General features: G+C 36.8%; 1 protein-coding gene across 20 annotated transcripts in view; it reads right to left on the bottom strand.

Annotated features, from left to right (window-relative positions):
* Nucleotides 1-23587, bottom strand: part of LOC136322824 (E3 ubiquitin-protein ligase TRIM39-like) — a 243055-nt gene that overhangs the window by 40565 nt on the left and 178903 nt on the right. For all 20 annotated transcript variants that reach the window (XM_066254733.1, XM_066254828.1, XM_066254982.1 and 17 more), the window contains 3 exons: nucleotides 18223-18243; nucleotides 16247-16267; nucleotides 12560-12580 (listed from right to left, as the gene is read on the bottom strand). In XM_066254733.1, coding sequence (XP_066110830.1) covers nucleotides 12560-12580; nucleotides 16247-16267; nucleotides 18223-18243 — 63 coding nt within the window. The remainder of the gene's footprint in view (nucleotides 1-12559; nucleotides 12581-16246; nucleotides 16268-18222; nucleotides 18244-23587) is intronic.

Genomic DNA, 23587 nt, shown 5'->3' with positions numbered 1-23587 from the left:
AGAAATATTAATTGCATATTAATGGGCCCTCAAACTTGGAATACTTGACAGAGGTCTAAAATTTGAATATTTTCCAGAAATACATACATTTATATTTATATATAAATACATTCTAATCTAAACCTGTGACATATGTAAACATTAAAATTCTCGTTTCCATCACCTTAACACCCTTCATCTCACCAATGTCTTACTGAAACTGAGTCAATTTACTGCAAGACTGAAGCCACCAATGTTTACAGGGAAATGACTCCATAAAGTAAAAGAGAAGAAAGGGGAAAGAATGGAAGATAGGAAAGAAAAAAAGTGTTCCAAATTAAAGAAATGCTTTCTCAAAATCAAGCAGGGGGAGCCCTGGTCTGTTGTCTCAAAAAGTAGCAAGTCGGCCCAGCGTGCAGGAGTCCCATGTTTGATTCCCATCCAGGGCACACAGGAGAAGCGCCCATTGCTTTTCCTCCCCTTCCTCTCTCCTTCCTCTCAGTCTCTCTTCCCCTCCTGAAGCTGAGTCTCCAAGGGAGCAAAGTTCTCCCGGGCACTGAGGATGTCTCCATGGCCTCTGACTCAGGTGCTAGAATGGTCCGGTTGAAATAGAGCAATACCCCAAATGGGGAGAGCATCACCCCCTGGTGGGCATGCTGTGTGGATCTCAGTCTGGCATATGCAGGAGTCTGACTCTCTGCCTCCCTGCTTCTCACTTCAGAAACAAAATCAAGTAAGGGTATAGTAGACATCTCGCAGGAAGACAGGCCAGTGGAAGGTACTTTGATAAAAAGGCCAGCAATGTCAAAGCTTAAAATAAACCAGATGTTTTCAATTGGATCAAGAGTAAAAAAAATGTCAGAAACTTTACCTTTTTCTTTCTCCAATTCATCTGAAAAAGAAAAAAGAATTCAATGTCAATTTCATGGGAAACAACCACAAAGAGAATACAAATTTACTGATAATTTTAATTTAAATTTAACCTCACCACATTTCAAATGAACTCACAAACACACAGCAAATCACACATGCCCCCCTACACACACACCTACACACTGGCTGAGAGCTCAATACCGTCCACATTATACTACAGTAAATAAGAAAGTTGAACAGGGATTTAAATGAGAAAAATATTATAAAATTTAGAAAATATAGGTATTCCTGTTTAACTTATTATAAAGATTCTTTTGAAAAGATTTAATTTATTACTATGACATAGAGGAGAGGCAGGTGGAAGAGTGTGGACAAATGGCTGCTTCACTGTAGCTATAGCTGCTGCCCTGGGTGCCGTGTCCGGGCAAGTCCAGGGTCCAACTGGCCACCTCAGTGTTCCAGGTCCACACTCTATCCAAGGGGCCACCACAGGCTAGGCTGAAAGTATTCTTGATCTATTTAAAATATTTATGCTTTTGTTACTCTATTTGTAAGCTTTAGTATGGTCATTAGATATTTTAAACACATCAGTGAGTCTCACTGCTGCGGCAGCGACATCGTGCAGAGTGGCCACCAAACTGTGGAAGGAGCACTGACACACAGATCCTCCCAGTGACACAGGGTCAGGGGTTGGGGGCTGCATCCTCTGTGTTTTTAATCACAGTGATTTGGGTTTCTGATTTAACTCATTCCTGAATAAAGCTTATCTTAATTCTCATGGGTGCTGAGTTCAGGATAGAGAAAGAATTTAGATTCTCTGACAGAGATTCTGTTCCTCACTGGACCTTACTGTGCCTTTCTCTTAACAAAGTAGCAAATATCCAAGCACACACACATGAGACAGGTTCTCTAAACTCTGTAAACCAGAGGCAGCGAAAGTCCTTATCTGCTAATGGTTGTTACTGCCAGGTGGACTAGTCTCGTCTATTCCACGAATAAAGAATATACCTTGAAAATCCATTCCACTGAAATCATCATTATAATTTTAAAAATATCATGTCCCATATGATGACATAAAGATTTAAAATAAATAAAAGAATGACTGAGGATCCGTAACTGGGGTGGGAACACATCACCACACACGGAGAAGGTGGGATAGAATTGTGCTCCTGAGACCTGCGTGATTTTATTAACCAAGTCACCCCAATAATTTGAATAAAACATTAAAAATCCTTTTAAAATAAGGAAAAGGAAGTATATTTATTCTATCTTAAAATTTTTTAAAATATTTGTTCTGATGTTTTAATAAAATTATTCTTGATCACTTTTTATTGTATGTGGACCACTATGAAATATCTGTTATAATTAAGATGGTCTTTGGACATGTATATATACAAATTATATCCAGTTAGCATCAATGCTAATAGCCGTACCTTCACTGTATAAAGTTGCTACAACCTCTGTACAGCAGTTACTGAAAGATTGCTCGTAGGTAAACATAGGGTTAGGTTCTTATGTGCTTCTATTCACAACGTTTTGTCCACCAATTAATTCGCAACCTCATTGTGTCTGAGTGTGTGTTTTAACTCAAGCCTGAATGCAGCTAAGTCAATCACATGATCGGGAAGAAATGACAGTGTCGGAGGTTTGGAATCAAATGACCTGAGCTGTCCTTGGAGAAAAATTACAATCAGAAACTTTAACTGTACCTAAACTTCCAGATATCTGATTGGTAAAATTTATGTGACAGAAGGCTCTGTCCCCTGGATTGCAACAACAAGAAAAATGGTGGAATAAAATGGGAGAATCTGAAATGCTGGGCCCCTTTTCTAGTTCACTCTGGAGCACACACTGACCCGTATCTGTGAAAGTAGGAACCGTAAGGTTTCAAAGGACATTTCACCCTTCGGAAACAATACTGTTTCCCTCCCCTGTCCCTTGTGCACAGGAAAATAAGTCAGGACATAAAACAATAAGGGTGTTAGGTCAGAAATTCTGAGATGTGCAACACTAAGCATTCTCTTGTCACTAAACTATCTCCTTTTTTAGTTAAAAAACAAACATATTCACATAGGAAACAGAGACTGAACCAGCAATGAGGACGTGTAGAGTGGAGGGGCCCCGCTCGATACAACTGGTTTTGTTACACTGGTCATATGACACCTGCTCTGTACATTTGTGTTTGATCATGGTGTCAGCATAATGCCAACGAATAAATTCCGGGCATGGTTGGCTGTTTTTAAAGGAACACCTGGGTCATATAATCAAGTACAGTAGAAGACGGACGCCTCACTCTCACATCTGACCAGTGACTAATACAGGGTCTTTATCATGACACAGGCTGTGAGAAGACAATGGACAGACACGCTGAATGCTGACAGTTTGGAGTGTTTTCTCTCAAGCGTTTGGGGAAGTATTAATTGCAGAGTAATAGTCCCTCAAAGATTGAATACTTGAGGGAGGTATTAAGGTTGAATATATTCCAGAAGTATATATGTGTGTGTGTGTATGTGTGTGTGTGTGTGTGTATGCTAATATAACCCTGTAACATATGTGTACATTAAAATTCAAGTATCATTCAGGTTAATGCCGCTCATCTCACCAATGACTTGATAAAACTGTGACAATTTACTGCAAGACAGCAGTCAATGTTTTCAGGGAAATAGTGTGTAAAAGAAGAAAAGAAGGAAGGTGAAGAGTGGAACATAGGAAACAGAAATGGACAGACTCACAAAAAGGAGAAGTGCTGTCTCAGAATCAGGGTGTGGACAGTGGACATCTAGGAGGAGGACAGGCCAATGGAGGCACTTGGATAAAAAGACCAGAAACATCAATGGGAGAAATAAACCAGAGGATTTCAAGTGGATCAAAAGTAAAGGAATATCAGTAATTTTACCTATTATTCTGTTCATGTGTCCTGAAAGAGAAAAAAAAGGCTAATGTTAATATTATGGGAAACAACCAAAAAGAGAAGTATAATCAATAGATAAATTCAAATTAAAAATAGGTTAATTTCAGATTAACACATAAAAACACATCAAATAACACTTGCTCTCTTAAAACACACACCTACAGAATAGATCAGAGCTCACTATTTTCTGCAGCTACTCTACAGTAAATAAAAAGGCTGAAAAGGGAGTAAATTTAGTAAAATAATGTTTTAAAAATATTTGTTTAGCCGTTTAATTTATAAATAATTGTTTTAATGACAATATTTTATTTGTTAATATTACATAGAGATGAGAGGAGGGACGGAAGCTATGGACTCATAGCTGCTCCACTGTAGCTGTAGCTGCTGCCCTGTGTTGTGTGCCCGGCCAAGTCCAGGGTCGAAGTGGCAACCTTGGTGTTCCAAGTGCACGCTCTATCCACGGGGCCACCACAGGCTAGGCTGAAAATATTCTTGGTTTATTTTTGAAATATTAATGTTTCTGTTATTCAGTTTGCTATCTTTAGTATTGTCATTGGATTCTTAACACACATCAGAGAGTCTCACTGCTGTGGCAGTGACATGGTGCAGAGTGGCCACCACACTGTGGAAGGAGCACTGACACACAGCTCCTCCTAGGGACAGGGTCAGGGGTCTGGGGGCTGCATCCTTCATGTTTTTTCCCAGGGATTGATTTTTAACCACAAGGTATTTATTTGAGCATCTGTTTCAATTCTTTGCTGAAAGAAAAATATCTTAATACTCATGGGTACTGAATTCAGGGGAGAGACAGGAGTGTGATTCTCTGACAGAGATTCTGTTCCTCACTGGACCTTACTGTGCCTTTCCTTAACTGAGAAAGTAATATCTAAGTACACGTGTATGAAAGAGGTTTTCTATGTACTGTAAAGAAGTCACAGCAAAAGCCTTACATCTGGTAATGATTATTTCTGCAACGTGGCCAAGTCACTTCTATTTCATGAATACAGAGTATATCTTCACAGCCTCTCCAGCACTTATTACCTATCTTGTTGATAATAGCTAATCTAACAGGTGTAAGGTGGTATCTTATTGTAGTTTGATTTGCATTTCTCTAATAGCTAGTGAAGATGAGCATCTTTCCATAAATCTGTTGGCCATTTGTATTTCTTCCTGGGAGAAGTGTCTGTTCATGTCCTCTCCCCATTTTTTTTATCGTAGTGTTTGCTTCTTTGCTGTTGAGTTTTGTGAGTTATTTATATATTTTGGATATTAGGCCCTTATCTCAGCTGTTGTTCAAAAATATCATCTCCCATTTAGTTGGCTGTCTGTCTGTTTTGTTGTCAGTTTCTCTTGCTGTGCAGAAGCTTCTTAGTCTGATGTTGTCTCATTCATTTATTTTGCCTTCACTTCCCTTGTCTTTGGAGTTAAATTCATTAAGTATCCTCTATGGCCAAGGTCTGTGAGTTTAATATCTATTTTTTTTCTGTGTATTTTATTGTTTTAGATGTTATTTTTAGGTCTTTGATCCATTTTGAATTACTTTTGTACAAGAAGACAAATTGTAGTCAAGTTTCATTTTTTTGCACATGGCTTTCCAGTTTTCCCAGTACCATTTATTGAAGAGGCTTTCTTTTTTTCATTTTCTGTTTCTGAGTCCTTTATCAAAGATGATTTCAATGTATATATGTGGTTTTATTTCTGGGCTCTCTATTCTGTTCCATTGGTCTGAGTGACTGTTTTTCTGCCAATACCATGCTGTTTTGATTGTAGTGGCTCTGTAGTATAATTTGAAGTCAGGTATTGTAATGCTCCCAGCTTTGTTTTTTTCCTTAGGATTACTTGAGCTATTCAACGTTTTTTATAGTCCCATATAAACCTGATGATTTTTTGTATTATTTCTTTAAAAAATGACATTGGAATTTTGATGGGAATTGTGTTAAATTTGTGTATTGCTTTGGGTAATATGGTCATTTTAACTATATTTATTCTTCCTATCCAAGAACAAGAAATATTTTTTCCATTTCAATGTGTCTTTTTTTATTTTCTTTAACAACGCTTTGCAGTTTTCATTATGTAGATTCTTTACATTCTTTGTTATGTTTATTCCTAGGTATTTTATTTTTTTGTTGCAACTGTAAAAGTCATCTCTTTTTAGCTCATTTTCTGAAGTTTCATTGTTAGCATGTAAGAAAACAATAGATTTCTGTATGTTAATTTTTTATCATGTGACTTTACTATATTTGTTTATTGTTTCTAAGAGTCTTTCTGTGGAGTCCTTGGTGTTTTCTATATACAGGATCATGTCATCTGCAAACAGTGAAACCTTTAATTCTTCTTTCCCAATATGAATGCCTTTTATTTCTTTATCTTGTCTGATTGCTCTGGCTAGAACTTCGAGCACTACATTAAATAAGAATGGAGAGAGTAGACAACCTGTCTTGTTCCTGGTTTTGGATGAAAAGTTTTCAGTTTTTTGCCATTTAATATGATGTTAGCATATGGTTTGTCATAAATGGCCTTTACTATGTCAAGATATTTTTCTTCTATGCCTGTGTTGCTGAGTGCCTTATCTACTGTTTATGGGAATGTAAAGTGGTACAACCATTATGGAAGAAAGTATTGTGGTTCCTCAAAAAATAAACAACAGAACTACAATATGAGCCAGTAATTCCTCTACAGGGTATTTACTCCAAAACCTAAAAATCATTGGTACATAAAGACAATGCAATCCCATGTTCATTGCAGCATTGTTTATGGTGGCCAAGACATAGAAACAACCAAAAAGCCCTTAATTAGAAGATTGGATAAAGAAAATGTGGTACATATATACTATGGAATACTACCCAGCCATAAGATATGATGACAGCAGATCATTTACAACAACATGGATGAAACTTGATCACATTATAATGAGTAAAATAAGTAAATCAGAAGAAACTAAGAAGTATATGATTCCATACATAGGTGGGACACAATATTGAGACTTATGGACATAGATAATAGTGCAGTGGTTACCAGGGGGAGAGAAAGGGAGGAAAAGGAGGAGCTGGTGGGAAAAGAGGGACATATAGAAACCAAATGAAGGATGATGGAGGACTATCTGACTTGGGTGATCGGTATACAACGTAACTGAATGTCAAAACGATCTGGAAATGTTTTCTCTAAATCTATGTGCTTTAGTTGACCAATGCCACCCTGTTAAAGTTAATTATCTAAATAATACTATATATAAAAAGAATAAGTCTTGAAAATCCATTCCACTGAGATCATTACTACAATTAAAAAATAACATGTTCATGTGGGGACATAAAGATTTATAATAAATCAAAGGGTAACAGCAGATACATGACTGGGGTTTGAACACATTGCCACATGCAGATGAGGAGTGATAGAATTGTGCACCCGAACCTGTATAGTTTATTAACCAAGGTCACCCTGATAATTTCAATAAAATATTAAAAAATCCTTTAAATAGGAGAAATGAAGCAAATTTAGTGAATTATGTAAAATTTTAAATATATTTATTTGATATTTAATAATTAAATTATTTTGATCCCTTTTCCCTCTCTGTGGAGCACTAAGAAATATTCATCATATTAAAATGGTGTTTGGATGCTTTTATATATATGTATATATACATATAATGTTTGTGTTCCTTTTTAAAATTTTTTTAATTTATTCATTTTAGAGAGAAGATAGAGTGAGCGAGAAAAATAGAGTGAGAGAGAGAAAGGGGTAGGAGCCAGAAGCATCAATTCCCATATGTACCTTGACCAGACAAGTGCAGGGTTTTAACCAGTGACCTCAGCATTCCAGGTTGAAGCTTTATCCAGTGTTCCACCACAGATCAAGCTGTGTTTCATTTAATTTGTAGCACCTACACTGTACAAAGTCTAAACAACCACTGTACAAGAGTTATTGACAGACTACTCATGTGGGTTATTAAAGGATTAGCTTCTTATGTGTATCTCTTCACAGTGTATTTGGCCACTAATTAAATCACAATGTTATTGTATCTGAGTGTCCATAGTAACTCAGGGTGGAATGAAGCTGAGTGAATCAGAAGAAGGGAAAGAAATAACAGTGAGGGTTTTCTGTACCAAAACCATAGCTGTCCTTAGAAAAAGCTTACACTCTGAAACTTAAATGTACCTAAACTTCCAGATATCCATTTGTTAAAATCATCTGACAGAAAGGCCCTGTCTCCTTGATTGCAACCACATGGTAAATGTTGGGGTAACAAGGATGACCTGTCAGAGTTAAAATTCCAAGACTCTGAGAAAGAGGCAGATGGTCACTGAGAGAGAAGACAGGGGATAAGGAACAGGTAAGGGAAGGACACGGGGAGGAGGTTACCGGTACTTACTTTTCTGCTCTTCACTCAGAGCTGAAAAGGAAATTAAAAAATACACAAATCATTCCAGATGAAAACACAATATCAGATAAGAAAGAAAACAGAAATCGGCCCCCAGTCATAGTTCATTCTTGAGTACACACTGACCCATATTAGTGAATGTAGGAATCATGATGTTTTAAAAACCATCTCACCCATCAAAGTCAGTGCTGTTTTCCCTGCACTGTCTCTTGTGCACAAGATAGTAAGTCAAGAAATTAAATAAAGAGGGAGCTACATCAGAAATGCTGGGATGTGAAATACTAAGTAATCCATGTCACTGGACAATCATCTTTTTCAGATTAAAAAGAAACATATTTACAAATGAGGCAGAGACTTAGCCAGTCACGAGGAAGTGTACAGTAGAGACATCCATCTCGACAAACTGTTTTGGAAGCACTAATCATATGACACCTGCTCTGTACATTAGAGAAACATACTCCTATAGACCAGTCCCAAAGAAACAAATATAACTAATTTTCATTAGAGAAAACAACCTTAAGCTTTGATTAATTAAATTTTTTTTTCTGGATTATTGTGGTCAATATTTTTTTTTTTTGTGGTCAATATTTTTTTTTTATCCTTTACACAAAAGGTACAGGTCAGACATGTATCACTTTCTACAGGTTTTAAGATACTTCATCCTTCTGAAAACTGTTTATTTTTAAGTGCTGTTTTTCATTAGATAATAATGGCAACATTATGCCAAAGAATTAAAAACAGGTATGGATGGATATTTTATATTTTATGAAAAATTATGTAAAATATTTAGTTAACTGAGAACACCTGGTTCATATGATCAAGGACAGTGGAAGAGGGATGCCTCACTCTGTCCCATATGATGAGTGAATAATGTCAGGCATTTATCACGACACAAGGTGTGAGAAGACAATGGACAGAGACACTGAATGATGAAAGTTTGGAGTCTTTCTCTCAAGGGTTTGGAGAAATATTAATTGGTAATAATGGGATATAAAACTTAAAAAACTTGACAGAGTTCTTAATTTTGAATATTTCCCAGAAATATATACATATACTTTTATATATGTATATTATAATGTAAGCCTATAATATTTGTATATATAAAAAATTATGTATCTGTCACCTTAATACCCTTTGTCTCACCAATGTCTTAATGAAACTGAGTCGACATTCTGTGAGACTGAAGCCACCAATGTTTACAGGGAAATAATTGTGTAAAATGAGAACGAAGGAAGGGAACGGAAGGAAGGTAGGAAACAGAAAGGGACAGAGCCCCGCACGGGAGAAGTGCTGTCCCAGAATCAGGTGGAGACAGCGAATATCTAGGAGGAGGACAGGCCAATGGAAGGCACTTGGATAAAAAGGTCAGAAATGTCAAAGGCAGAAATAAACCGGATATTTTTAAGTGGTTCAGAGTAAAGGAATATCATTAATTTTACCTCGTGTTTCTTTACATTCCTCTGAAAGAAAAAAAAAAAAAAGTCAATGTCAGATTAATGGGAAACAACTCCAAAAACATTCAAATTTACTGAAATATTCAAATTCAGAATTAACTGGACCACAGTTTTGATGAACACACACACACACACACACACAACAAATCACCCCACCCTAGGCACAGCTACACACGGGCTCAGAGCTCACTATTTCCACAGGCATTCTGCAATAAAAAAAAAGGTGGAAAATGAAGTTAATTTAGTAAAAAAATATAAAATTTTAAAAGTATTATTTTTTCTGGTTAATTTATGAAAAAATTGCTTTTCTGGTAAGATTTAATTTATTACTATTTCATAGAGATGTGGTGAGAGCTAGGAGGAAAGCTTATGGTCTCAGAGCTACGTCACTTTAGTTGTTTGTTTTTGATCTGGGTGATGTGTCCTGGGAAGCCGTGTCCTGGGAAGCGCAGGGTCAATCTGGCAACCTCAGTGTTCCCGGTCCACACACTATCCACTGCATGACCACAGGCCAGGCTAAAAGTATGCTTGGTTTATTTAAAATATTTATGTTCGTATCATTCAGTTTGGGAGCTTAATAAGGTCATTTGATACATTAAACACATCAGTGAGTCTCACTGCTGTGGCAGTGACATCGTGCAGAGTGGCCACCACACTGTGGAAGGAGCACTGACACACAGCTCCTCCCAGTGACACAGGCTCAGGGGTCTGGGGGCTGCGTCCTTCATGTTTTTGTCCACGGGTTGAGTTTTAACCACAATGTGTTTGAGCATCTCATTTAACTCATTCTTGAATGAAGAAAATCTTAGTACTCATGGGAGCTGAATTCAGGAGGAACACAGGACTGGGATTCTCTGACGGAGATTCTGTTTCTCACTGGACCTTACTGAGCCTTTATCTCAACAGAGAAACAAATATTGAAGCACACACACACACGAGAAAGGATTTTTGAAAAGAAGAAATAACACAAGCGTTGCACCCGATAATGGTTGTTTTGGCCACGTGGACAAGTCTCATCTATTCTATGCATAAAGAATATACCTTGAAAACCCATTCACTGAAATCATCAGTACTTCTTTAAAAATACCACATGACATATGGAGACATAAATATTTAAATATGTAACAGGGTAACAGAAGGATACATGACTGGTGTGTTTTAGAATTGTGCTATTTAGACCTGCATACATCATTAATCAAGATCACCCCAATACATTCAATAAAACATTAAAAAAACATACAATAGGAGAAATAAAGCATATTTATAAAAATCTATAAAATTTTAAAAATATTTATTTGGTATTTTTTAATGAAATCATTTTTTCTTCTTTTTCAGACTATGTTAAACACTCTGATATATTTGTCAAAAGTAAGGTCTTTGGATGTTAAATTCATCTGACAGGAATAACCCGTCTCTTGATTTCAACCACATAGTAAAAGTTGTTGTAATAAGGATGACCTGTCAGAGTTAAAAGTCCAAGACTCTGAGAAAAAAGGCAGATGGTCCCTGAGAGAGAATACAGGGGTAAGGAACAGGTGAGGGAAGGACACGGGGAGGAGGTTATCAGTACTTACTTCTCTGCTCTTCAATCAGAGCTGAAAAGTAAATGAAAAAAATAAACAAATCATTTCAGGTGAAAACACAATATCAGATAAGAAAGAAAACAGAATTCAGCCCCCAGTCATAGTTCACTCTTGAGTACACACTGACCCATATTAGTGAATGTAGGAATCACGATGTTTTAAAAACCATCTCACCCATCAAAGTCAGTGCTGTTCTCTCTGCACTGTCCCTTGTGCACAAGATAGTAAGTCAAGAAATTAAAGAAAGAGGGAGCTACATCAGAAATGCTGGGATGTGAAATACTAAGTAATCCCATGTCACTGGACAATCATCTTTTTCAGATTAAAAAGAAACATATTTACAAATGAGGCAGAGACTTAGCCAGTCACGAGGAAGTGTACAGTAGAGACGTCCATCTCGACAAACTGTTTTGGAAGCACTAATCATATGACACCTGCTCTTTACATTAGAGAAACATACTCCTATAGACCAGTCCCAAAGAAACAAATATAATTGTAATTATCATTAGAGAAAATACCCTTAAGCTTTGATTGATTAAATTTTTTTTTTCTGGATTATTGTGCTAAATATTTTTTTTTATCCTTTACACAAAAGTTACAGGTCAGACATGTATCACTTTCCTACAGGTCTTAAGATACTTCATCCTTCTGAAAACTGTTTATTTTTAAGTGCTGTTTGTCATTAGATAATAATGGCAACATTATGCCAAAGAATTAAAAACAGGTATGGATGGATATTTTATATTTTATGAAAAATTATGTAAAATATTTAGTTAACTTAGAACACCTGGTTCATATGATCAAGGACAGTGGAAGAGAGATGCCTCTCTCTGTCCCATATGATGAGTGAATGATGTCAGGTATTTATCACGACACAGGATGTGAGAAGACAATGGACAGAGACACTGAATGATGAAAGTTTGGAGTCTTTTCTCTCAAGGGTTTGGAGAAATATTAATTGGTAATAATGGGATATAAAACTTGAAAAACTTGACAGAGTTCTTAATTTTGAATATTTCCCAGAAATATATACATATATTTTTATATATGTATATTATAATGTAAGCCTATAATATTTGTATATATAAAAAATTATGTATCTCTCACTTTAATACCCTTTGTCTCACCAATGTCTTAATGAAACTGAGTCAACATTCTGTGAGACTGAAGCCACCAATGTTTACAGGGAAATAATTGTGTAAAATGAGAATGAAGGAAGGGAAAGGAAGAAAGGTAGGAAACAGAAAGGGACAGAGCCCCACACAGGAGAAGTGCTGTCCCAGAATCAGGTGGGGACAGCGGATATCTAGGAGGAGGACAGGCCAATGGAAGGCACTTGGATATTTTTACGTGGATCAGAGTAAAAGAATATCAATAATTTTACCTATTGTTTCTTTACATTCCTCTGAAAGAGAAAAAAAGAAAAAGTCAATGTCAATTTAATGGGAAAAAACTACAAAAAGAATTAAAATTTACTGATATATTCAAATTCAGAATTAACCGGACCACAGTTCAGATGAACACCCATTCACACACACACAACAAATCACCCCACCCTGGGCACAGCTACACACGGGCTCGGAGCTCACTATTTTCCACAGGCATACTGCAGTAAATAATAAAGGTGAAAAATGAAGTTAATTTAGTAAAAAAATATAAAATTTTAAAAGTATTATTTTTTCTGGTTAATTTATGAAATAACTGCTTTTCTGGAAAGATTTAATTTATTACTATTTCATAGAGACGTGGTGAGAGCTAGGAGGAAAGCATATGGTCTCAGAGCTACGTCACTTTAGTTGTTTGTTTTTGATCTGGGTGATGTGTCCTGGGAAGCCGTGTCCTGGGAAGCACAGAGTCAATCTGGCAACCTCAGTGTTGCCAGTCCACACACTATCCACTGCATGACCACAGGGCAGGCTAAATGTATGCTTGTTTATTTAAAATATTTATATTCGTATCATTCAGTTTGGGAGCTTAATAAGGTCATTTGATACATTAAACACATCAGTGAGTCTCACTGCTGTGGCAGTGACATGGTGCAGAGTGGCCACCACACTGTGGAAGGAGCACTGACACAGAGCTCCTCCCAGTGACACAGGCTCAGGGGTCTGGGGGCTGCATCCTTCATGTTTTTGTCCACGGGTTGAGTTTTAACCACAATGTGTTTGAGCATCTCATTTAACTCATTCTTGAATGAAGAAAATCTTAGTACTCATGGGAGCTGAATTCAGGAGGAACACAGGACTGGGATTCTCTGACGGAGATTCTGTTTCTCACTGGACCTTACTGAGCCTTTCTCTTAACAGAGAAACAAATACTGAAGCGCACACACACACGAGACAGGATTTTTGTAAAGAAGACGTAACACAAGCGTTCCACCCGATAATGGTTGTTTTGGCCACATGGACAAGTCTCTTCTATTCTATGCATAAAGAATATACCTTGAAAACCCATTCCCTGAAATCATCAGTACTTCTTTAAAAATACCACGTGACATATGGAGACATAAATATTTAAAATAAAAAACAGGGAAACAGAAGGATACATGACTGGCGTTTTTTAGAATTGTGCTATTTAGACCTGCATACATCATTAATCAAGATCACCCCAATACATTCAATAAAACATTAAAAAAACATACAATAGGAGAAATAAAGCATATATATAAAACTCTGTAAAATTTTAAAAATGTTTATTTGGTATTTTTTAATAAAATCATTTTTTATTCTATTTCAGACTATGTGAAACACTCTGATATATTTGTCAAATTTAAGGTCTTTGGATGTTTCTATACATGTATGTATTCCATTCTAATTGCAGTACCTTCAATGTACAAAGTTGCTACAATTATTGTATAAAGGTTGATGAAAGACTGCTCGTATAAGTAAGTCCGGGTTAGGTTCTTATGTGCATCTATCACAGCATTTTTGTCCACGTATTAATTCTCAACCTTGTTGTATCTGGATGTGTGTTTTAAGCCAGGCCTGAATGATGCTGAGTCAGTCAGATGAAGGGGAGGAAAACTTACACCCCCTATTTAAAAGTACTAACACTTTCAGATATCTTATTGATAAAATTAATTTGACATAAATGCTCTAGTCTTGATGTAACAACAAGACAATTGGAGGGGTAATAATGGGAGAAACTGAACAACAATTGAAGACAGGGAATCAGAGTTGGAAGAAGAAGACACTGAGACAATAGTGAGATGATCACACAGAGGAAGACAGTGGTTTAAGGGAGAGATGAGAACATGACAGGGAGGAGGTTACCGTACTGACCTTTCTGCTGCTCACTCTCAGGTGAAAGGGAAAAGGAATAAATAAACAACTAATTCCAAGTGAAAACAGACTGTCTGGTAGGAGGAAGAACAGAAATGTGCCCTTTCAAAGTTCAGTGTGTAGCACACGGGGACCCATGTCTGTGAAAGCAGGAACCCTGAGGATCCAAGGGACACCTCACCCATCAGAGTCAATGCTGTTCTCCCTCCCCTGTCCCCTGTGCACAGGAAACTAAGTCAGGAAATAAAATGAGGGTATTAGGTCAGAAAGTTTGGATGTGCAATACTAAGTGTTCCACTGAGACTGGACTATCAGCTTTTTCAGATTAAAAAACAAATATTTTTTCATAAAAAACAGGCACTGAACCAGCGATGAGGAAGCGAACAGGAGAGGAAGCCTGCATGACAAAACCGGACTGTTGCACTCGTCATATAGAATCTGCTCTGTACAGTAGAGAGATACATGTGTAAAGACCGTTCTCAAGGAAAAAAATATAAGGGAAATTGTGTTTAGGAAAAGACAATATTAAGCTTTGAATGATAAAATTTTCTTATTTTTAAAACATTTTGGTCAATACTATTTCCTGCACCGTTCACACAGGGAGTACAGGTCAGAGACAGTTCACTTTTCCACGTGTCCTATTGCATGTCCTCCTTTTGAAAATTGTATATTTTTAAGTGCACTTTGTCATTTGATACTGGTGTCAAAATAATGCTGAAGAATAAAAAATGGGCATGTCTGGATATTTTTAAAGTCCAGAAAAAATTTTGTAAAATATTTGGAGACTTTGAAACACCTGGGTCATATGATCAATGAGAATGGAAGATGATGCCCCAGTCTGTCACATCTGAGCAATGAATGACACAACGTATTTATCATGACACAGGCTGTGAAAAGACAATGGAGAGAGACAATGAATGGTGAAAGTTTGGATTCTTTTCTCTCAAGGATTAGAAATATTAATTGCATATTAATGGGCCCTCAAACTTGGAATACTTGACAGAGGTCTAAAATTTGAATATTTTTCCAGAAATACATACATTTATATTTATATATAAATACATTCTAATCTAAACCTGTGACATATGTAAACATTAAAATTCTCGTTTCCATCACCTTAACACCCTTCATCTCACCAATGTCTTACTGAAACTGAGTCAATTTACTGCAAGACTGAAGCCACCAATGTTTACTCCATAAAGTAAAAGAGAAGGAAGGGGAAAGAATGAAAGATAGGCAAGAAAATAAGTTCCAAATTAAAGAAATGCTTTCTCAAAATCAAGGAGGAGGAGCCCTGGTCAGTTGTCTCAATGGTAGCGTGTCAGCCAGGCATGCAGGAGTCCCAGGTTTGATTCCCATCCAGGGCACACAGGAGAAGCGCCCCTGATTCTCCACCCCTCCCTCTCTCCTTCCTCTCTGTCTCTCTCTTCCTCTCCTGCAGCTGAGTCTCCAAGGGAGCAAAGTTCTCCCGGGCACTGAGGATGTCTCCATGGCCTCTGACTCAGGTGCTAGAATGGTCCGGTTGAAATAGAGCAACACCCCAAATGGGCAGAGCCCCATCCCCTGGTGTGCATGCTGTGTGGATCTCAGTCTGGCATATGCAGGAGTCTGACTCTCTGCCTCCCTGCTTCTCACTTCAGAAACAAAATCAAGTAAGGGTATAGTAGACATCTTGCAGGAAGACAGGCCAGTGGAAGATACTTTGATAAAAAGGCCAGCAATGTCAAAGCTTAAAATAAACCAGATGTTTTCAATTGGATCAAGAGTAAAAAAAATGTCAGAAACTTTACCTATTTTTTTCTCCAATTCATCTGAAAAAGAAAAAAGAATTCAATGTCAATTTCATGGGAAACAACCACAAAAAGAATACAAATTTACTGATAATTTTAATTTAAATTTAACCTCACCACATTTCAAATGAACTCACAAACACACAGCAAATCACACATGCCCCCCTACACACACACCTACACACTGGCTGAGAGCTCAATACTGTCCACATTATACTACAGTAAGTAAGAAAGTTGAACAGGGATTTAAATGAGAAAAATATTATAAAATTTAGAAAATATAGGTATTCCTGTTTAACTTATTATAAAGATTCTTTTGAAAAGATTTAATTTATGACTATGACATAGAGGAGAGGCAGGTGGAAGAGTGTGGACTCATGGCTGCTTCACTGTAGCTGTAGCTGCTGCCCTGGGTGCCGTGTCCAGGCAAGTCCAGGGTCAAACTGGCCACCTCAGTGTTCCAGGTCCACGCTCTATCCAAGGGGCCATCACAGGCTAGGCTGAAAGTATTCTTGATCTATTTAAAATATTTATGCTTTTGTTACTCTATTTGTAAGCTTTAGTATGGTCATTGGATACTTTAAACACATCAGTGAGTCTCACTGCTGTGGCAGCGACATCGTGCAGAGTGGCCACCACACTGTGGAAGGAGCACTGACACACAGCTCCTCCCAGTGACACAGGGTCAGGTGTCTGGTTGCTGCGTCCTCATATGTTTGTCCACAGATTGTTTGTTAACTGAACTGTATTTGAGTTTATGTTTTACCTCAATCTTGAATTAAGAATATCATAATACTCATGGGTGGCTGAATTCAGAGGAGAGACAGCGCTGGCATTCTCTGACTGAGATCCTATTTCTCCCTTGACCTCATTTTTCCTCTATGTTAACCGAGAAACAAATTTTCAAGCACACACACAGACAGGATTTCTACACACGGTAAAGAAGAGGGAGCAAAAGTGTTCCGTCTGCTATTGGTTATTTCTGTCACATGGTCAAGTCTCATCTACTCCATGAATAAAGAATATACTTGGAAATCCATTTCACTGAAATCATCACTACTATTAGAAAAATACCATGTGACATGTGATGAAATAAAGTTTTAAAATAAATAAAATGGTGAGAGAAGAATGCATGACTGGGTTGGTGAAAACATCGTCATGTATAGATGAGGTGTGATACAATTCAGTATTCTAACCTGCATAGTTTTACTAAGCAAGGTCATCCCAATAAATTCAATAAATAATTAAAAGTCCTTTTAAAAAGGAAAAATTAAGCATATTTAAAATATTATGTAAAATTTTAAAATATTTACTTGATACATGTTAATAAAAAATTTTTATTTCTTGACAACGTATATGGTCAACTATAATATATTTGTTATGTTAAAACAGTCTTTGCATGCACATACACACACACGTATGAACATATATGTAAATATTCAGTTCTAATTTCAGAACCTGCACTGTATAAATTTGAAACAAACACCATACAACACTTACTGAAAGACTGCTGGCATAAGTTATTACAGGGTTAGGTTCCTATGTGTGTCTATTTACCATGTTCTTTTACACCTATTTATTCTCTAATTTAATGTATCTGAGTGTCTGTTTTACATCAGGGCTCAATGAAACTAAGTAAATCAGATGAAGGTAAAGAAATGACAGTGAGGAAAGTTATGTATCAAAAAGCAGAGCTGTTCTCAGAGAAAACTTACACCCAAAATCATTAAAAGTACCTGCACTTCCAGATATGTTATTGATAAAAATAATTTTACAGAAAGGCTCTGGGTCCTTGATGCAACAACAAGACAATTGGAGAGGTCATAATGGGAGAAACTGAATAACATGTGAAGATGGAGAATCAGAGCTGGGAGGACAAGATGCTGAGGTAATAGTGAGAAGGTCACTGAGAGGGAGGACAACAGTGTAAGGAGGAGATGAAAGAATAACAAGTGGGGTAGGTTATCAGTACTGACCTTTATGCTGTTCAGTCGTATCTGAAAAGGAAAAGGAAGAAATAAAGAAATCATTTCAAGTGAAAACAGACTGTCTGGTAGAAAGGGGAGCAGAAATGGGCCCCATTGGTTGTTCACTCTAAAGTTCACATTGACCCATGTCTGTTAAAGTAGGAACCCTGAGGTTCTGAAGGACATGTCACCCATTGAAGGCAATGCTTTGTTCCCTCCCCTATTCTTGTGCACAAGAAACTAAATCAGGAAATAAAAGGTTGAGGGAGTTAGGTCAGAGATTTGAGGATGTGCAATACTAAGCATTCTCATATCAGAGGACTATCAACTTTTTCAGATAAAAAAGAAACGTATTCACATGTGAGATGGGACTTCACCAGTGCGGACGAAGTGTACAGTAGAGGCCCCCATCTCTGCACAACTAATATTGCTTCATTAGTAATATAAACACTACTCTGTACATTCAAGGGATATGTTCTTGAAGACCATTCCTAGAAAAAAATTATATGTATTTGTAACTGGGTTTAGAAAAGCACAACATTGAGTGACGTCAGAGAAATGGCCCCATGAGGGATACTCTTCATACCTTCCCCTGAAATTTCAACAGATTCAACAACTAGAGACTGAAAAACAATCTCAGAAGCAACTGAAATATACACATGCCAAACAAAGCTACGATTGGGCGAAGGGGTGGCTGAATATATATAACCACTGTGAAGGAAATAAGAGAGAGAACAAATTATTCCACTTTCCTCACTGACCTGAGGAAGGGCTGCTTTCAGCTGGATCTGAAATGAAGGGAAGGCTAGAGGAGAGGGAATAAGCTGGGCTAGGGCAGAGATGTTCAAGCCAAAGAGAGACTGTGCCCAGGGCTCAACTCGAGATTGGCAACACGGAACTAATGCCAACAGCAAACCCCCACAGAGGTGAGCAAGTGGGTTGCTTGCGGCGACTGATACCATAGTAGCTTTGGCCTTTGTTCACTCCCAGTCTTCGGCTGGCGAGCATGGGCAGTGTGTGAGTTGTTCCACCTGGTGCTCTGGGTGTGGATACCCACGTTCCAGGGGAGGGGCTAGGTCAGAGACTGTCAGTAGTGGTCTTCTGCATGGCCTGTACCCAGAGTTTCTATGCAATCCTGGCTCTCTTGCCAATAGCCAGTGGGAAGTGCTTGAGGCCGAGTTCCCTATGCCCGGACCAGTCCAGGTGGAGCACCACCGCCAACCAACACAGGTAACCAAGCATATTCCCATGCAGGAGAACTGTGAAAGTGCTGGGGGGCTGTGAGTGCAGGCAGCTTGCTGGAGCAGGCAGACTCTTGAGAACAGACCCGCAGAATAATGAGGCAAACTAGACCTACCCCATAACCCTTAAAAAGGATCCTAACCCATAGTCTGCTTACTGTCCTGTTGCCTTACGCTGGTGGCTCTCACTGGCAAAGCCTTACCCAGAACCCTGCATTGAGTGGGGATAGAGGGAGGATTTGGCAGTTCTTAGAGCCTCTTGCTCTCCAGGCAGTGCCTGATGAAACTTCACAGCTGGAGCCTCTGGCTGCTGGATCAGGAAGGAAAGATGTGGGGAGAGGCTCTGAGAAAATGGACTCGTCCATTGTTGGAGCCTGCAAATGCTAACAAGCCCCAACTACCAATGAGACCAATGTCTAGTTTATGTCATCACCTTAACAAACCAACAGCAAATCTCTGCCAAAGAGTGCCACAGGGGCAAAATCTGGGATACAGTGCCACCGGCCAAAAAGGGAGAGAAGAAAGATAAAGGAAGAAGATAACCTCTCAAAACCAGGAAAAATCCACAGTGTATAACTTTTTCCATTTTTCCTTGTATTTTTTATCTTTTATTTCTTTCACTTTGGTCATTCTATCCTCTTTCCATTTTATTCTTTCCTTTTCATTTTGAACTTCATCACCCATAGGTGTTACATTTTCAATTCTTGTTTTTTGCTATGATGGTTACATCACAAAACCCTTAACTCTCTCTTTTTTCTCCCTGTCTTTTTGTTTCCTCTTTTCTCTCTAATTTTTTCTTTCATTCGATCCTCACAAATTATTTTTTTAATTTACTAATTTTAATTGGGTAACATTTATAAATCAGGGTACACAAGTTCAGAGACAACATTTCCAGAATGACAAAAAAAATTATTTTATTCTAGATTCAAATTTTTTCTTTGTGGCATTTTGTGTGTTTTATAATTAACTTGTTATCTAATTAGCATTCCTCTTAATTCTGGCTCTCCTTTCTATATAGTTTCTGCTCCACTTAATACAATAGAATTTTCTATTTTCACTGTATTTTTTTATTTTTTTCTGCTTTTCTCTTTCACTTTTTCTCTCATTTGACTGTCATTTAAAAACAAATTATTTTACTCTTGATTCCTATCTTTTCCTTGTGGCATTTTGTGTGCTTCTTACTTGGCTCTTTATCTCTTTATCAGTTCCCCCCAACTCAGGCCCTCCATTCTATATAATTTTTGTTCCACTTAGCACAATAAAATTTTCACTTTTTCACTGTATTTTCTAAAAACATTTTATATATTTATTTTATTTTTTATCAACTGTTATTAGTGTTACTAACAATGCCACTCTCAAATGCCACTAGAACAAGAAATCAAATATCATGGATACAAAAGACAGAGGTGTAGCTGAGATAGATGGGAAAAATCTATAGAAAAAAAATTCAATAGCTTGAAAACCTTGCAATTAAATGACAGGGAATTTAAAATTGCAGTCCTAAAAATGCTCAAGAAAATACAAGATAGCACAGAAAGGCATGTTAGGGAATTAAAAAAACAATTCAACAAACATAAAGAATACATAACCAAAAAAATTGAAAGTATAAAATACAATCAAACAGAGATAAAAAACTCAATTCATAAACTGAAAAAATGAGGTAACAAGCTTAGTTAATAGAATAGGCTGGATAGAGGAGAGATTTAGTTACATAAAAGACAGGCAACTAGAGGCACTACAGAGAGAGGAGGAGAGAAATTCAAAAATTAAATAAAATGAAAAAGCCCTACAGGAATTGTCTGACTCCAATAGAAAGAGCAACATATAAAAATGGGTATATCAGAAGGAGAAGAGAGAAAATGGAATAGAGAATATATTCAAGCAAATAATAGGTGAGAACTTCCCAAGCCTATGGAAAGAAATAAAGCCTCAAATTCAAGAAGCAAACAGAACGTCAAGTTATCTTAACCCAAAAAGATCTACTCCAAGGCATATCATAAAATTATCACAAACTAATGACAATGAAAAAATTCTTAAGGCAGCCAGAGAAAAGAAGAATACAACATATAAAGGGAGGCCCATTAGATTATCATCAGATTTCTCAGCAGAAATTCTACAAGCTATAAGAAAGTGGACCCCAATATTTAAAGTTTTGAAAGAGAGAAACTTCCAGCCAAGAATACTATATCCATTAAAGCAATCCTTCAAATACAAAGATGAAATAAAATCATTCACAGATAAACAAAAGATAAGGGAATTTATCACCAGAAAACACCCAGTTCAGGAAATACTAATAGGGGTTTTCCATCCAGATACAAAAAACAAAACAAAACAAAACTACAAGTAAAAGCTTCATCAAGATCCAATAAAAACAAGATTAATCTGTGACAACAAAAACATAAAAGGGGAGAGAACAAAGATTAACAGTAGAAAAGGAGGATGGAGTGCAGAAGCACTCATAAGATAGTGTATAACAATGAACATGATATGGCACTCATAAGATAGTGTATAACAATGAACAGTATATATTTTTCTATTACTTAATGGTAACCACCCCTGAAAAAAAAAACCTTAGAGGCACATGGCTTGAAGAAAAAAAAAGTAACAGAAGAAAGAAGTGTGGATTACAACCAAACAAAAACAAATGATAGAAGAAGAAAACAGAGGACCCAAAAAAGATACAAAACTATCAGAAAGCAATATATAAAATGTTTATAAGAAACCCTCAAGTGTCTATAATTACACTAAATGTAAATGGATTGAATTCACCAAAAAAGGACACAGATTAGCAGAATGAATTAAAAAAGGAAATCCAACTGTATACTGCCTACAGAAACACATCTAAGCTACAAGGATAAAAACAAATTCAATGTGAAGACTTGGAAAACAATACTCCAAGCAAACAACATTCAGAAAAAAGCAGATGTAGCCATAGTCATACCTAACAATGTTGACTACAAGATAGAAAAGGTAATCAGAGACAAAGACGGTCATTTCATAATGATAAAGGGAACATTGAATCAAAAAGACATAACACTTCTCAATATATATATATGCACCAAACCATGGAGCACCAAAATATATAAGACAGCTAATGACTGACCTAAAAACAAAAAATACAATCATACCTGGAGACCTAATACACTGCAGACGGCTCTAGATTGTTCATCCAAACAGAAAATCAATAAAGAAATATTGGCCTTAAATGCAACACTAGAACAATTGGATATGATAGGCATCTACAAGACATTTCAACCCAAAGTGTCAGAGTATATATTTTTCTCTAGTGTACATGGAACATTCTCAAGAATTGACCATATGTTGGGCCACAAAAATAACATCTACAAATTTAAAAAGATTGACATTATACCAAGCATATTCTCTGATCATAAAGCTTTGAAGCTAGACTTCAACGCCAGAGAAGAGATAAACCCACAAAAATGTGAAAATTAAAAAACATACTTTTACAAAATGAGTGGGTCAAAGAAGAAATAAGCACAGAGATCAAAAGTTACATACAGATAAATGAAAATAACAATATGACATATTAGAATCTCTGGGGTGCAACAAAAGCAGTAATAAGAGGAAAGTTCATATCTCTACAGGCCTATATAAACAAAAAAGAGCGAGCCCAAGTAAACCGCTTCACATCTTAAGAAACTAGAAAAAGAAGAACAACTACAGCCCAAAACCAGCAGAACAAAGGAAATAATAAAAGTCAGAGCAGAAATAAATAAATTATAGAACAGAAAAATTATAGAAAAAAATTAATAAAACAAGGAGCTGGTTCTTTGAAAAGATCTACAAAATTGACAATCCCTTGGCAAGACTCACCAAGGAAAAAAGAGAAAGGACTCATATAAACAAAATCCAAAATGAAAGAGTAGAAATCACCACAGATATCATAGATATACAAAGAATTATTGTAGAATCCTATGAAAAACTATATGCCACCAAATTTAACATTCTAGAAGCAAGGGATAAATTCCTAGAACAATACAATCTTCCTAGACTGAATCATGATGAAGCAGAAAGCCTAAGCAGACCCATAAGCAGGGAGGAAATAGAAACAACAATAAAAAACCTTTCCCCAAATAAAAGTCCAGGGCCAGACAGCTATACTAGTGAATTTT

This window comes from Saccopteryx bilineata, chromosome 1 (genome assembly GCF_036850765.1).
Source record: "Saccopteryx bilineata isolate mSacBil1 chromosome 1, mSacBil1_pri_phased_curated, whole genome shotgun sequence".
In the NCBI taxonomy this organism is placed as follows: domain Eukaryota; kingdom Metazoa; phylum Chordata; class Mammalia; order Chiroptera; family Emballonuridae; genus Saccopteryx; species Saccopteryx bilineata.
Note: the sequence above shows the minus strand (reverse complement) of the source record. Positions and strands in the feature narration are given on the sequence as shown.